Source organism: Plasmodium fragile (genome assembly GCF_000956335.1).
Source record: "Plasmodium fragile strain nilgiri unplaced genomic scaffold supercont1.76, whole genome shotgun sequence".
NCBI lineage: Eukaryota > Apicomplexa > Aconoidasida > Haemosporida > Plasmodiidae > Plasmodium > Plasmodium fragile.
In genome coordinates this window covers 1-13,056 of record NW_012192656.1, presented here as the reverse complement: position 1 = coordinate 13,056, position 13,056 = coordinate 1, and the positions used below count along the sequence as shown (strand labels likewise).

Here is a 13,056-nt window from a genome sequence, read left to right as displayed (position 1 = left end):
CACACAAATGCACAAAAGTTTTTACACAAAAATGTGAAACAGTTTTTTTCATTTATTTATTTTACTTGTATTGTATTACTGTCTGAGAAGACAACAGTCTAAGAAATAACAAAATATTTGAAATTATAAACAAATAATGATGTTAGAAGAGTTTATTCAGCACTAAATGCATATACAGTAGACAGGAATTTATGAGTTTTTTTGCTGCTCTAAATTTGATTGTTGGGCTAAAGCAGAAATTTTTTTTTTTTTGTCGTAGATAACTTTGTGCACAATTTGAAAATTTCAATTTTTAGTTGCTGGGGTTTCTTTTTTTTGTTAATGCTTTAAATTGATCAATAGTATTTACATATAATATGTCTATAAACTATTAAAAGTAGGAATTGTTTCCTTGAATTTCATTCTTAATAGATTTCATAAGATAAGAAGAATATGAAGTATCATATTGTGATGGTTATAAAACTTGAGTTTTCATTCAAAAAAAATAAAACTATATGTAAGTGAAAGCAATATTTTCTGTTCTTTTTCATTTATGTTAAAGAATGTTGCGGTATTTATTTCACCTGTTTGTGGTATTTAAAGTTATTACTATAGCACACATACGAAAAAAGAATTATAAAGAATGCACGTTCAAGTACAATTTTAAGTTTAATGTCTAAATATGATTTTCTTAAATATAATATAACAAAAATAATAATACAAGCTTAGGAATACTGTTATAAAGGGTCAACATCGAGAAAAAAATACCTTTTCCATGATGGCAAAAGGAAGCATATTTTGATATGTCAAAAAAAAAAAAGATTTAGTTCGAATATAAAGTCTACACTTTTATAAAGGAAACTATTGTCTTAATTTTGTTATTCTGCAAATTTTGTGTTTCTTCATTTTTCTACTTTATAATGTAAGGCAAACAGGTTAGAGCAGAGATAGTTACAAACATTTTGTTCTATATATAAACAAATTTTTTACTTAAACAAAAGTTCAAGTTTTTTATTACCCAGAAAAGAACTCATTATAATATCTTTCATTTACACAGTTTTGGACGGAAACAACCAAATAGTAAAATGAAAACATTTTCAACATGCACCTTTTTAATTATAGACTTAATTATTAAAGAAACAATGGTGTTTACACATAATTTTCACTTAAAGAAACGTTATCTAGCAACAGAAAAGAAGAAATAAAGTAGACAGAATAGCATTTTGAGTAATAAAGGTAGTTGTATAAAAAATGAAGGGATTTATTTTGAATATTTCCAGATTTATATGTTACTACAAAGTTATATGTTCACTGAGAATAAGGAACTTACAAAGAAATGCATATTATAGATAAAATGTTATGAAATCATTGTAAATGATTTAGCTTTTAACTTAGCACTATAAAACTTCTACTAAATGGAAAACTTTTAAAAATTAATAATATAATTAAAGTGTAGATCATATACCTTAAGATAAAAAAAAAATATGTTTATTACACTGAATGAAATATGACATTTATATATTAAAAATTACATATAATATAATTTTATTATTAAATAATATCACAAATGGAAAATTGATTGTTGTGTATGATTAATTTTAATTATTCATTTATTTAGAAATTTATAATAAATATTTAATTAAAATAATTTTATTATATGCACTTAATTTAATTATTTAACTTTATTTTTATTTATTATATGAGTTTAATTTAATTATTTAAAATTAAATAATATATTTATTTTATTATATAACTATTTAATTATTTAATAAATTTTAAATAAAATAAATAAATTTAATAATTTATTAAAATATAATTACAGCATTTAATTAATAAAGTTTAATTATAATATTTATTTAATTAATTAAAATTTTATATAATATAATTAATAAATAAATAAAATTAATATATATTAATTTAACTAAATATAATAACTATTCAATTATTATTTTTTATTTAATTTTAATAATGTAATATTTTTATTAAAATATATTGTTAATTTATTAATAAACAAACAATCTGTTATATTAATGATGGAAATTTAATTTATAAAATTATGTTATACATATTAAAATTAATTATATTTAATAATTAAATTATATATTTTTTTGGTATACTATATAAAGGCAAGGAATTATTTATTATTTCAATATATTATTTAATTAAATAAAATAAATAATTATTTTTTCATTGAATGTGAAACCGGTAATAATATATATTGTTTAATTATATCCTTATTTAAAATAATTAGAATACATTATTATTAATAATTATTTAATTTAAATTAATTAATATTGTTAATTTTATTTTAATATTATATTAATATTTAATTATTAATTGAATAGAATAAATGTATATAATTAATTTATTATATACGTTTTAAATTATTTTATTTTTTATGTAACATTAAAATATATTAATAATTTAAATATATTTAATAATAATTTTAAGTAAATATAAATTAAAATTTGTTTTAATATAAAATATTTAATTAATTTAATACTGTAAATTTATTTAATTTTAGTTATGCATAACACAATATATTAATATATTTATTTTATATTTAATGTTACTGTACTATTAAAGTAACTTAGCAATATTAATTAATTTATTTAAAAAATTATCATTTTATTTAATTAATTATAAATATATATTCTTAATTAAATATAATTATTTATATTTAATTATTTTTAATTAATATTATTTATTTAAATTAATATAAAATAAAATATATATTATTTATCTTTTTAATGTGTAAATTATAATATATAATAAATTAATTATTTAATTAATTATAGTAAATATATTTTTTAATTAAATATTATAATATATTTATTATTATATAATATTTTTATTTAATTAATTGTTAATGTAATTCAGTTTAATTTATTATTTTATATGTACATATAGTTCTAAATAAATTATTTAATTTCATTTTATTAAAATGTTAAGTAAAATTTATTTGTTATATATGTTATATATGTTTTATAAGTCTTTATTATATTATTTTAATATAAAAATAATTTTATTTATTAATTTTTTTTTAATATTATATTTTATTAATATTATAATTATATTATTAATGAATGATTTTAATTAATTTATATTGTTTATTTTACTTATATATATTATATTATAATTTATTTCCACTTAATTAATTTAATTATTTTCTATTTTGTTTTAATTAATTTATTACTATTATTGCATTTAATTATAGTTAATAATAATTTTCTTTATCTGTATAATATATTTTTAAAATTATGTTTTATACATTAATACAAATATAAAATATTTTATTTATATTAATTAATTACATATTATTTACATTTATTATTTTAATTAATATATAATACTTATTGACTATTATTTTTATTTTATGTATTTTTTTTATCAAATAATATAAGCAATATAGTATTTTTTAATTAAATTAATTGTTTATGTATTATTAATTTATAAAAATTTATTTATTTAATATATATTTTTTATTATATTTAATTTTATTTATTTATAATTGTATAAAATAATATGTAATTTTCATTTGTCACAATGTCTTTTTTGTTGATTTAGCTATTAATTTTTATTTTAATTGTTATATAATATTATTTTAATATAATTATTCTATTTATTTATTATTATTCCATTTTTATTTTGTGTATACAGAATATTGTTATTTGGTAAAATAATTTGTACCTGTGCAAGAATTTATATATCATTCATAAACCAGCATTATATAGTAATTATAAACTAATTTATTTTTTATTGACTTAAACATTATGAGTCATGTATAATTTCCCTTGAATGTTGTTATTCCTTTTGACATTTCCCATTATTTGTAAAATGTCTGTTAAAAGTTATTAGCGTTATTTCAAGCCGTCTTCCTGTTGAGAACACAGGAAAACCTGTTTATGTATAACTAAGCCTTACAATTTGCGATCATTTTACTTTTAAGTCTAGACATAACACTCCTATGCCAGTTTTTACTTTAACGTTTAGGTGATGTAATTTAATGCAATCAACAGCTATATTTTTATATTGAGCACAATTGTCACACAATGATAACACTAATAAATATGTCTTCTTTTCAATTTGATTTTAACAAAGCTAAAATAAATAACAGAAATATTCACTATAGAATAAGAAGTGTTGTATTTTTAACACGGGATGTTACAATTTTATTTATAAAAATACAAATAATACTTATAAAGTTGCTATCGTGATAACATAAAATGTATTGTGGTGTATTTACACAGCACTTTAGTAGAACAAGCAATATGCATATTTGTATTTTCATATTGAATGTTTTTAACTAAACAGTTTATTATTCTTAGGTATCCTAAAACTATATTTGCTACAAAAGTGTATTAATTGAATATCTAAAACATATTATGTGATGTTAACGAAAATGAAAGAAAAACAAATGGTGTCGTACCCCAATGCAAATAATAAGTTTTAAAGTATCATAAATGTATTAATAGGAAAAAGAGAAAAAAAATTAGTTTCCCGAGTACCTTTATTGTACTGCATAGTTATTTCACGAAATGTATTCAATTCATTGTCTTATGATCATTTTTCTGAAATATCCCTAAATTTTGACTTAAGATTTTTTCGGGTACCTGAATTATAATTTTTGTAACAATAATAATACGTATGAGCTTCATGTTAACATGTCTATTTAGCAACACAACTAGTTGTGTATGAATATTCATCATTTTCGGAGCGTATATAAATTAATTCATAAATTTCAAACATTTCTATATTTGAATGTATATGGGTTTTAAGAAATAAAGAAAATTCATCTTAATGTATGTAATTCATGATTTACCTTATAGCTTCTATATTCTTAAGCAACATTTAATACAAGGCAATTACAGCACTTTTATTAATCCTAAAATTGAGTATATCATTATTATGATTTGACATGATATGTGATCATGTCTGTGATTGTTAAAACTTTTATTTCAGGAAAAAGTGTTTTTGAAGAACTCAAATAAGTGGAACTGCAATTTATTTCAGTAAAAGATGTTTAAAACGATAACAAATTAATTCCTTAATGAAAAAAGTAAAAGAGCCCTTTCTATACTATAAATGTGTTATTGATTTGTTTATTTTTCCTTTTTTTCAGTTGTCACCTTTCGTGCTTTTATTATTAAAAAGTAATTTATAAATTTTAATTGGACAAAAAAGGAACATATTTTTTAGAAACAATTAGACCGTAACACATTCATTTTAGACAGAAAAAACTAAAGGAAAAGGTCAAGATCATTAAAGCCTTAACGCATAATGTATAGCATAGTACGCGTAGAAATGCGTAATATAGATTAGGTGATTTACCTTTAAAGGGTTGAGGCAAACGTAGACGCAAAACACCATGAAAAAGAAAAATTAGGAATACCTTAATAAATATCTATTTGTTTTTCTAAATATCATGAAAAATGAGTTCTATATTTTTAACATTTAGTTGTCTTATGCTTTATTATGCAAAGATAGAGAGGCGTAAATTTTATGATAAAATACAAATACAAATTTATTCGTACTTAAGTATTTACATTAAATCATGAATTTATGAATGCGCACAAGAAAGCATGTTACCCTTTTCAATGTTGTTCATACGTTAAGCAAAAAAGGAAAAAAAATTTTAAATGCATAAGTTTATTCATATATTTTCCATGGAATAGACGTGAAAATGAGAAGCGCTCATTTAGCGCAAATGTTCCTTTTGTAGACATGTAGGAGATAAATTGGCTTAATATATGCTGTTGTAACATTATTTTAGATCCCCATTATCATTTATTTTATCATATTTTTTAGTCCCTAACAGGGCTTCACTGAAAATGTGTGTTATATGACGTATGCAAAATTTTGAACTTAAACGTTTAAGTAGGTAACTGCATTTTTAAAAAATATTTTTGATATTTCTAAATAGATTGCACTTGGGGGTAAAAACAAAACGCATAGTTGCACAACCATAATATGAATAACGGTCTATTTTCAGTTTTGTCCTTTGCATTTGTTCACAAAAAGACTTGGGACGTGTCTTCGCTTTTGCTAAAGAAGCAATGTTCATGCGTAAGGAAAACACATATGTGGTTCAAAGGGTTGTAAATAGCACACTGCACAAAATGGAATTGGCATTTGTATCATATTTTATAAAGGAAAATATTTTACTTGATAATTTCGTTTTTAATTAGCTCCATGGAAGCGTCTCTATGTGCTCATGAATGCATCATCTTATGTTATAAGCGACATTTTTATTGAAAGGAATTAAAAGAGGGCACCAACGTGAAATGTATCATAATTTTTCAAATTTGTCTTGCGCATCGTCTGTAGAAATGTTTATATTTTGATAGCTAAATTTTAATGTATTTATGGAAATAATTTACGATGCAACAAATCAGGGGGGGGAGCTATACAATCCTCCATGTTCTCTAAGAATACTTTATGTAAACCTGAAAATAACTTGAACAAAAATTACAAATACTGTTGTAAATTTTGTTTAGCGAAAAATCTTGGAAAATCTACAAGACCACGTGGTATAAAATAATGAGAGCAGATGCCATAATGAATCCGTTATGCTTCCATGAACATGAAGTATAATTAAATGTACTTCTTGTTACTTCGAATAAAAAAAAAAAAAAATCATATTCAAAAAAAATTCTTACTAAACAATATAATATAAACATAAGGATAAAACATTAGAACATATTTTTTACTCCTTTTTTTTCTGGGCAATAAAATTTGTCAGAAGTGGGGTTCGAACCCACGCCCTTTCGGACAGCGGCCTAAACGCTGCGCCTTAGACCACTCGGCCATCCTGACATTATATTGATGCATGCACAAATTTGTCAATATACAAATATTGTTGTAAAATAAAAAAAAAAAAAATAAATAAATACATAAAAAAATCAAATAGCGCTTATAGAACAGCAGGTAAATGTGATGACAAAAATGAATAAAGTAATCAAAATAAAAGGAGGCAAACAAGCAATGAATCGTCAAACGCAGTAGAGAGCAAAACAATTCTTTTAAAATGATTCAAACGTACATATAAACGTGCACATGTATATATATACATATATGTATACACAAAAGCGGTACGTGTACTTTCAAATTGGCATCCATGAATTAAAAAAAGGACAGTAACGTCAAGTACACTTCAATGCGCGGGGCATTTTAATGTTCTCACATTTTGAGGAATCACAGTTTTACAAAATTTGCTTTTCTCATTTTTATTTACAATAAGTTGATTCGTAATTTTTCTTTCTTTTTTCTGTACACGTTTATCATTTTAATGGGACAAAAATGAATATATTATTGTTGGCAAATGCGATCTGAATGGGACGTATGTTATAATTTGAGGAGCATTTTAAAAAGACATTCACCGGAAAAAAGGCGTTTTCATCATCCATCAGATTAAGCCCCTATGGAAAAAATGAAATTTAAACGATAGATTACACATGTTTTCACTATTTGGATAAGGATAGCATCACCTGCTTTTAATTAAATTGCACATTTTGTTTCTTCCCATTCTTTTAATTGTTTTTTTTTTTGTGTGTACTCTATTTATTTATTATTTTTACAGTGCTGGCAAAAACAAACTGTTCAAAATTAAAGTTTTATTTTTTGCTTATGGATGGACGAAAAGAGAGAACCATTTAATTTGCTACATGCATCTTCACTTTTTTTATGTAACACGTTCATTTTGCTTTATGATTTATTTTGTGGCTGCTCTGCAATTCATTTTGTTTTCACGTGATGTACCAACGCAGCACACATTTTGAGCAATTCCTCAGATAGCCCATTTGGCTGTTCTCGCAACATTTTTTGTTGCACGAAGTGTTTATATAAACTGGAAGGGAAAAAAACAAAAATTTCCCTTTTCACGGAACGTTTTTTATGTATAGCAGTATAAGTGTATACCCAAGCCACAAAAAAGGAAAAGAGGAGGACGCCAAGGAAGCAGCCCCAGTATACAGCAGTAGTGGCAATCGCAAGGGAGCCAGACCCTTTATGAGAATCAAAATGTGCAGCGTTTATTGCCCCCCCGTCGCGGCTTAGTCGTGTTCTATACGAAAAACGTGAACGAATATTCATTCTTAGTTATGGACTCGTTTTAAAGGCCGCCCTGCATATGTGAAGTAGCATCTCAAGCCGTACGTAGAAGTGTAGAGCGTACCGTATCGGCACCACACTTACAAATTACTTCCCATTTTGCAAATTTTTTGGACGTTCATCTGAGGGGAAAAGCTACGAATCATGCCGAGTTTCTTAAAGTGTATTGTGGGTACAACCGAACAGATGGTGATATACTAGTTGGTTCAAATTTGGCCCAGTACATGTACATGTGAATTATTCACCGTAAGGGGGGAAAGTTACACCACAGTCCGTTCTTATTTTATTATTTATTTTTTTGTATTTTTTCCCGTACACCATGGAAAAGAGCGAGCATCAGGATAAGGATGATAATGTAACATCCGATGATGACATATTGATTGAAAATATTAAGAAAAAAAACTGCTGCATTAAAATTAACGACTCAAAACAAATAAATGAAGACAAAAAGGAGGATGCTAAATCAAAGAAGGTTGTGAAGAGTAATAGTAAGACAGTTTTGAACAAAGAGACAAGTATCGTTATTCAAAAGGCGAAGTCGAAAACGAGTGCGAAGGAAAGCAAAGAGGCTTCCTTAAATGAATGTAAGGTGGTAAAAAAAGGTAAGACAGGTGCCAATACGGGGGATGCAGCTAAGGAAAACCCTACTATTAGCAATCAAAAGACAGATAAAAAAAACACGGTGGTGAAAAAAAGAAAATCAAGTGTAAAGGACGAAAAAGACACTAATGGGAAGAAGCACACAGCCGCCAAAATTGTAAAAAAGAGAGCAAGCAAAGTCAAGAAAGAAACAAATAAAAGACCCAAAAAAGTAGTTAAAAAAACAGAAGAAAATTTCGAACCCATAAATAGATGGTGGGAGAAAATAGATCATCAAACTGATATTCAGTGGCATTACTTAGAACATCGGGGTCTTATTTTTTCTCCCCCATACGTACAGCACCATATTCCCATTTTTTATAAAAGCATAAAATTAGAGTTAAATGAAAAAGCAGAGGAGTTAGCTACCTACTGGTGTAGTGTGATAGGCACTGATTATTGTACTAAGGAAAAGTTCATATTAAACTTTTTTAAAACCTTCATATGTACCTTAGAGAAGGATAACATAATAAGAAAAGAAAATGAAAACAAATTGAAAAAAGGAGATATATCCAATTTTAAATTTATCGATTTCATGCCAATCAAAGATCACCTAGTTAAGCTAAGAGAAGAAAAACTTAATAGAACGAAAGAAGAAAAAGAAGAAGAAAAAAAATTAAGATCAGAAAAAGAATTACCATATACGTACGCACTGGTTGATTGGATTCGTGAAAAAATTTCGAGCAACAAAGCGGAACCTCCTGGTCTATTTAGAGGTAGAGGAGAACACCCAAAACAGGGGTTGTTGAAAAAAAGAATATTCCCAGAAGATGTGGTAATAAATATAAGCAAAGATGCCCCTGTCCCTCGATTGTACGATGATATGTGTGGTCACTGTTGGGGAGATATTTACCATGACAATAAAGTAACGTGGTTAGCATACTACAAGGACAGTATAAATGATCAGTTAAAGTATACATTTTTATCTGCCCAATCCAAATTTAAAGGTTATAAAGATTTTCTCAAGTACGAAAATGCAAGGAAGCTAAAATCATGTGTTCATAAAATTAGGGAAGATTATAAGCACAAAATGAGGAGCAAAAGCATCCTGGAAAAGCAGTTAGGCACGGCGGTCTATTTGATAGACTTTTTGGCCTTAAGAGTGGGGGGTGAGAAAGACACAGATGAGGAAGCGGATACCGTGGGCTGCTGCAGTTTGCGGGTCGAGCACGTTAGCTTTTCCCACCAGGTGCCCATTAAGGATGGGACCTTGCGGGGGGAAAACGCCAAGGGGCAGAGGGGCAAGGTGAAAAACACGAACGGGGAAGTAGCCAAGGGGGAAATCGCCAAGGGGGAAGTCGCCAAGGGGGAAGTCGTCAAAGGGGAAATCACCAAAGGAGAAACCGCCCCAAACGAAAGTGACAACAAAGACAGCAACAAACTCCCGCTTCCCAAAAACCTAAACGACATAGCGGCAGATCACTGCTATATAACACTTGATTTTTTAGGAAAAGACAGTATCCGATATTTTAACACGGTACTGCTGGACAAGCAAGCATACATCAACATGATCATATTTTGCAAAAACAAACACAAAGATGAAGGGGTGTTTGATCAAATTACCTGTTCAAAATTAAATGATTATTTAAAAGAAATTATGCCAACGTTGTCGGCAAAGGTTTTCCGTACATACAATGCGTCCATTACCCTAGATCAGCAGCTGAAAAGGATAAAAGAAATTCGGGGCAAACCAACGGACCCGCTGCTCGCGTGTTATGATGATTTTCCAAAGAAGAAAAAGAGGAAACTCGGAAACGTAACTTCGTCAACCACTATTCTAAGCGATACAAGTGACTCCACGGAGGAAGGGAGAAGTGGAGATGACAACGCAACAGGTGAAAACGCAACAGGTGAAAACGCAACAGGCGACAACTCCCTTGGCGATAACAGTGCAGTAACCCCAAGTAGAAGTAACACCAACCCTTTCGGAGGCGTCCACGCTAGTGAGAAAAACACCCCCATAGAAGTGGACGTTTCAAATGTAAACGAACTCATCAATTTCTTCAACAACGCCAACAGAGAGGTTGCCATTCTGTGTAACCATCAGAGGAGTATCCCAAAGCAGCACGACACAGCAATGTCCAAAATAAAAAAGCAAATAGAACTCTACACCGAAGATATAAAGGAGTATAAAAAATATTTGCAGTACCTGAAAAACGGAACAAACGAACAAAGCTTTACCTTTGTGTCTAAGGTTGTTGCTTTAGATGGATCGTTAAGACCCAACAAGGTGAAGGAAAACATGAAGGAAGAGTCTTGCAAGAAGAAATTAATTGCTCTCATTAAGAAAGTGGAGCAGTTAAAACACCAAATGAAGGTACGCGATGACAACAAAACAATTGCCCTCGGGACTTCTAAAATAAATTATATGGATCCAAGAATAACCGTCGCCTTCTGCAAAAGGTTTGAAATACCGATAGAGAAAATATTTAATAGGAGCTTAAGGCTTAAATTTCCCTGGGCAATGTTCGTGACGAAGAATTTTAACTTTTAAGAGAGTTGCGTTGCGTTGAAGGGGTTTTAAGGGTTTAGTGTTTAGGGTGGACCGACTGATTAGCGGCCGTGCCACCCGAGAGTAATTAAATCGCCGCACCCGGTGGATAGCGGCGTATGTGTGATTTTAAACCTTACGGCAGTGTCCATGAAGCACACGCTCGCCACACCTGTGCAAATGGAAAAATTTTCCAACCCACACACGAGTGTGTGTTAATAATTCCCTTCAAAGGAATGCTTTTAAACATGACAAAAAAAAAAAAAAAAAAAAAAAAACCAAAGGGGGAAGGAGTTAACGCAGCCCAAACTCCCCTCCAACTCTGCAGTGATGCATGTACCCCTACCGCTAAAACACTTCCAACTCAACACACTCATATGAATACATATCGTTCACCGTAACGCAGTCCTGTTCACATGTGAATATCATGACATTGCCCACGTTGAAATTGTTTAACGAATTGTTCGGAAGGTTAGCCATTTCTTCTTCTAGTTTTCTCTCTATATGATACACAAAAGTGGAAAAAAATTGCATCTCGAAGAGTAGCTTGCTCCCACAGTGTGCACATGTCATGGTGTGTTCCTTGATGTATTTCTTTGTGGATTTATACATGTATAAAAACTTCCCATTATAAGAATACCTTAATATTTGATTGTAGTTTTTACTCAAGTATGAATAAAATTTTACACATCCGTTAAAATCATTTTCGAAGAATTCGATATCACCAATGTCATCCAGATCGTGATCATTCCCTATCGCAAAATCTGCGTCCTCTTCCGTATTTTCCTTATTTCGTTGTTCATACGTTTCATGCATTTTTTTGGCCTTTTCATAGAGGTAGTCTGCTTGTCCACAATCAACTCCATCGTCTTCAATCAGGGAAATGTAAAAAGTGGGTAATTTATACCTGGTGCCTTCTTCTTCCTCTTCTTCTTGCATCAATTTTTCATCTTCCTGGCTCGTTTGGGGCATCCCAAGAAGAAGTTCGTCTCCCTCGTTAGGTTCACTTGCTTGGAAATTATTACCTACCACAGGTGAATCGTGATGTCTTGGCTTTTCATTTACACCAATGAAGGATGCACTAATGGCATTACCAAAAAATGAGTTGTTCCTTTTCTGTTCCGTAGCACTATTCGAAAATAAGGATTTCCAGTCGATTAATTTTTCCTCCATAAAACTTACATCTTGTGTGACACAATCTTCTTTTTTTATATTTTCGTTTGAGAAATCAAAAATGGGTTGTCTCCTATTTGTTCTGCTACAATTGGAGAAGACTCCTTTTTGGGGATCATTTGGATTTGCTCTTCCATTGTGACACATTTCCCCTTTAACACAGCCGTCTATCCCTAACTCTGAGCCTACTTGATCACCACCCACATTTTGAAATAGCTTTTTTTTCCCCTTAATGCACACCCAACTATTCTTATTCACATTGCACTTCCCACTGTTCAGGCAGCAAAACAAGTATAGTACTCTTACGTACTCATTATACGATGTTGATAATTGGAATAAAAACGTCAAGTCATTTTTGCACGTTGGACACTCCAAACTAAAGTTCGTTGGTTTTTTCCCATATAACCACACGGGGGCGCCACCGAATTTGGAGTCATTTTTCAGGTCAAACTTCTCGTCAGTTTTCTTTGATAGCACTCCAATGTACATGCTTTCTTTTGGGGGCACGGTTAGGGGAAAGTAATGCTCTTTTATTTTATGTGCCTTTTTTATTTTTCGCCCCCCCTTTTTTTTTTTGAGGCAAACCTTTTTAAGAGAACTTATAAAAGAGTTGAGCGTTTAAGTTGTACATAGCAGTACACCTGTGTTGGAAATTTTTTTTTTTT

At 28.8% G+C, this 13,056-nt stretch overlaps 3 protein-coding genes and 1 non-coding gene across 4 annotated transcripts; 2 read left to right on the top strand and 2 right to left on the bottom strand.

Annotated features, from left to right (window-relative positions):
- Positions 1-4,031: 4,031 nt before the first annotated feature.
- AK88_04785 (uncharacterized protein) lies at positions 4,032-4,896 on the top strand (the record flags this gene model as incomplete). Its single annotated transcript, XM_012482389.1, has 4 exons — positions 4,032-4,192; positions 4,294-4,337; positions 4,579-4,624; positions 4,809-4,896. The coding sequence occupies 4 exons, from the start codon at positions 4,032-4,034 to the stop codon at positions 4,894-4,896; spliced, it is 339 nt and encodes a 112-aa protein (XP_012337812.1).
- Positions 4,897-6,715: 1,819 nt separating this feature from the next.
- On the bottom strand, positions 6,716-6,795 carry AK88_04784. The gene has a single exon. It is a non-coding gene; the product is annotated as a tRNA-Leu (tRNA).
- A 1,612-nt stretch (positions 6,796-8,407) lies between these two features.
- On the top strand, positions 8,408-11,221 carry AK88_04783 (uncharacterized protein; the record flags this gene model as incomplete). The annotated part of the gene is made up of 1 exon (XM_012482388.1): positions 8,408-11,221. The coding sequence occupies one exon, from the start codon at positions 8,408-8,410 to the stop codon at positions 11,219-11,221; it is 2,814 nt and encodes a 937-aa protein (XP_012337811.1).
- Positions 11,222-11,566: 345 nt separating this feature from the next.
- AK88_04782 (uncharacterized protein) lies at positions 11,567-12,880 on the bottom strand (the record flags this gene model as incomplete). The annotated part of the gene is made up of 1 exon (XM_012482387.1): positions 11,567-12,880. One exon carries the CDS (start codon positions 12,878-12,880, stop codon positions 11,567-11,569), a length of 1,314 nt encoding a protein of 437 aa, XP_012337810.1.
- Between the last annotated feature and the right edge of the window lie 176 nt (positions 12,881-13,056).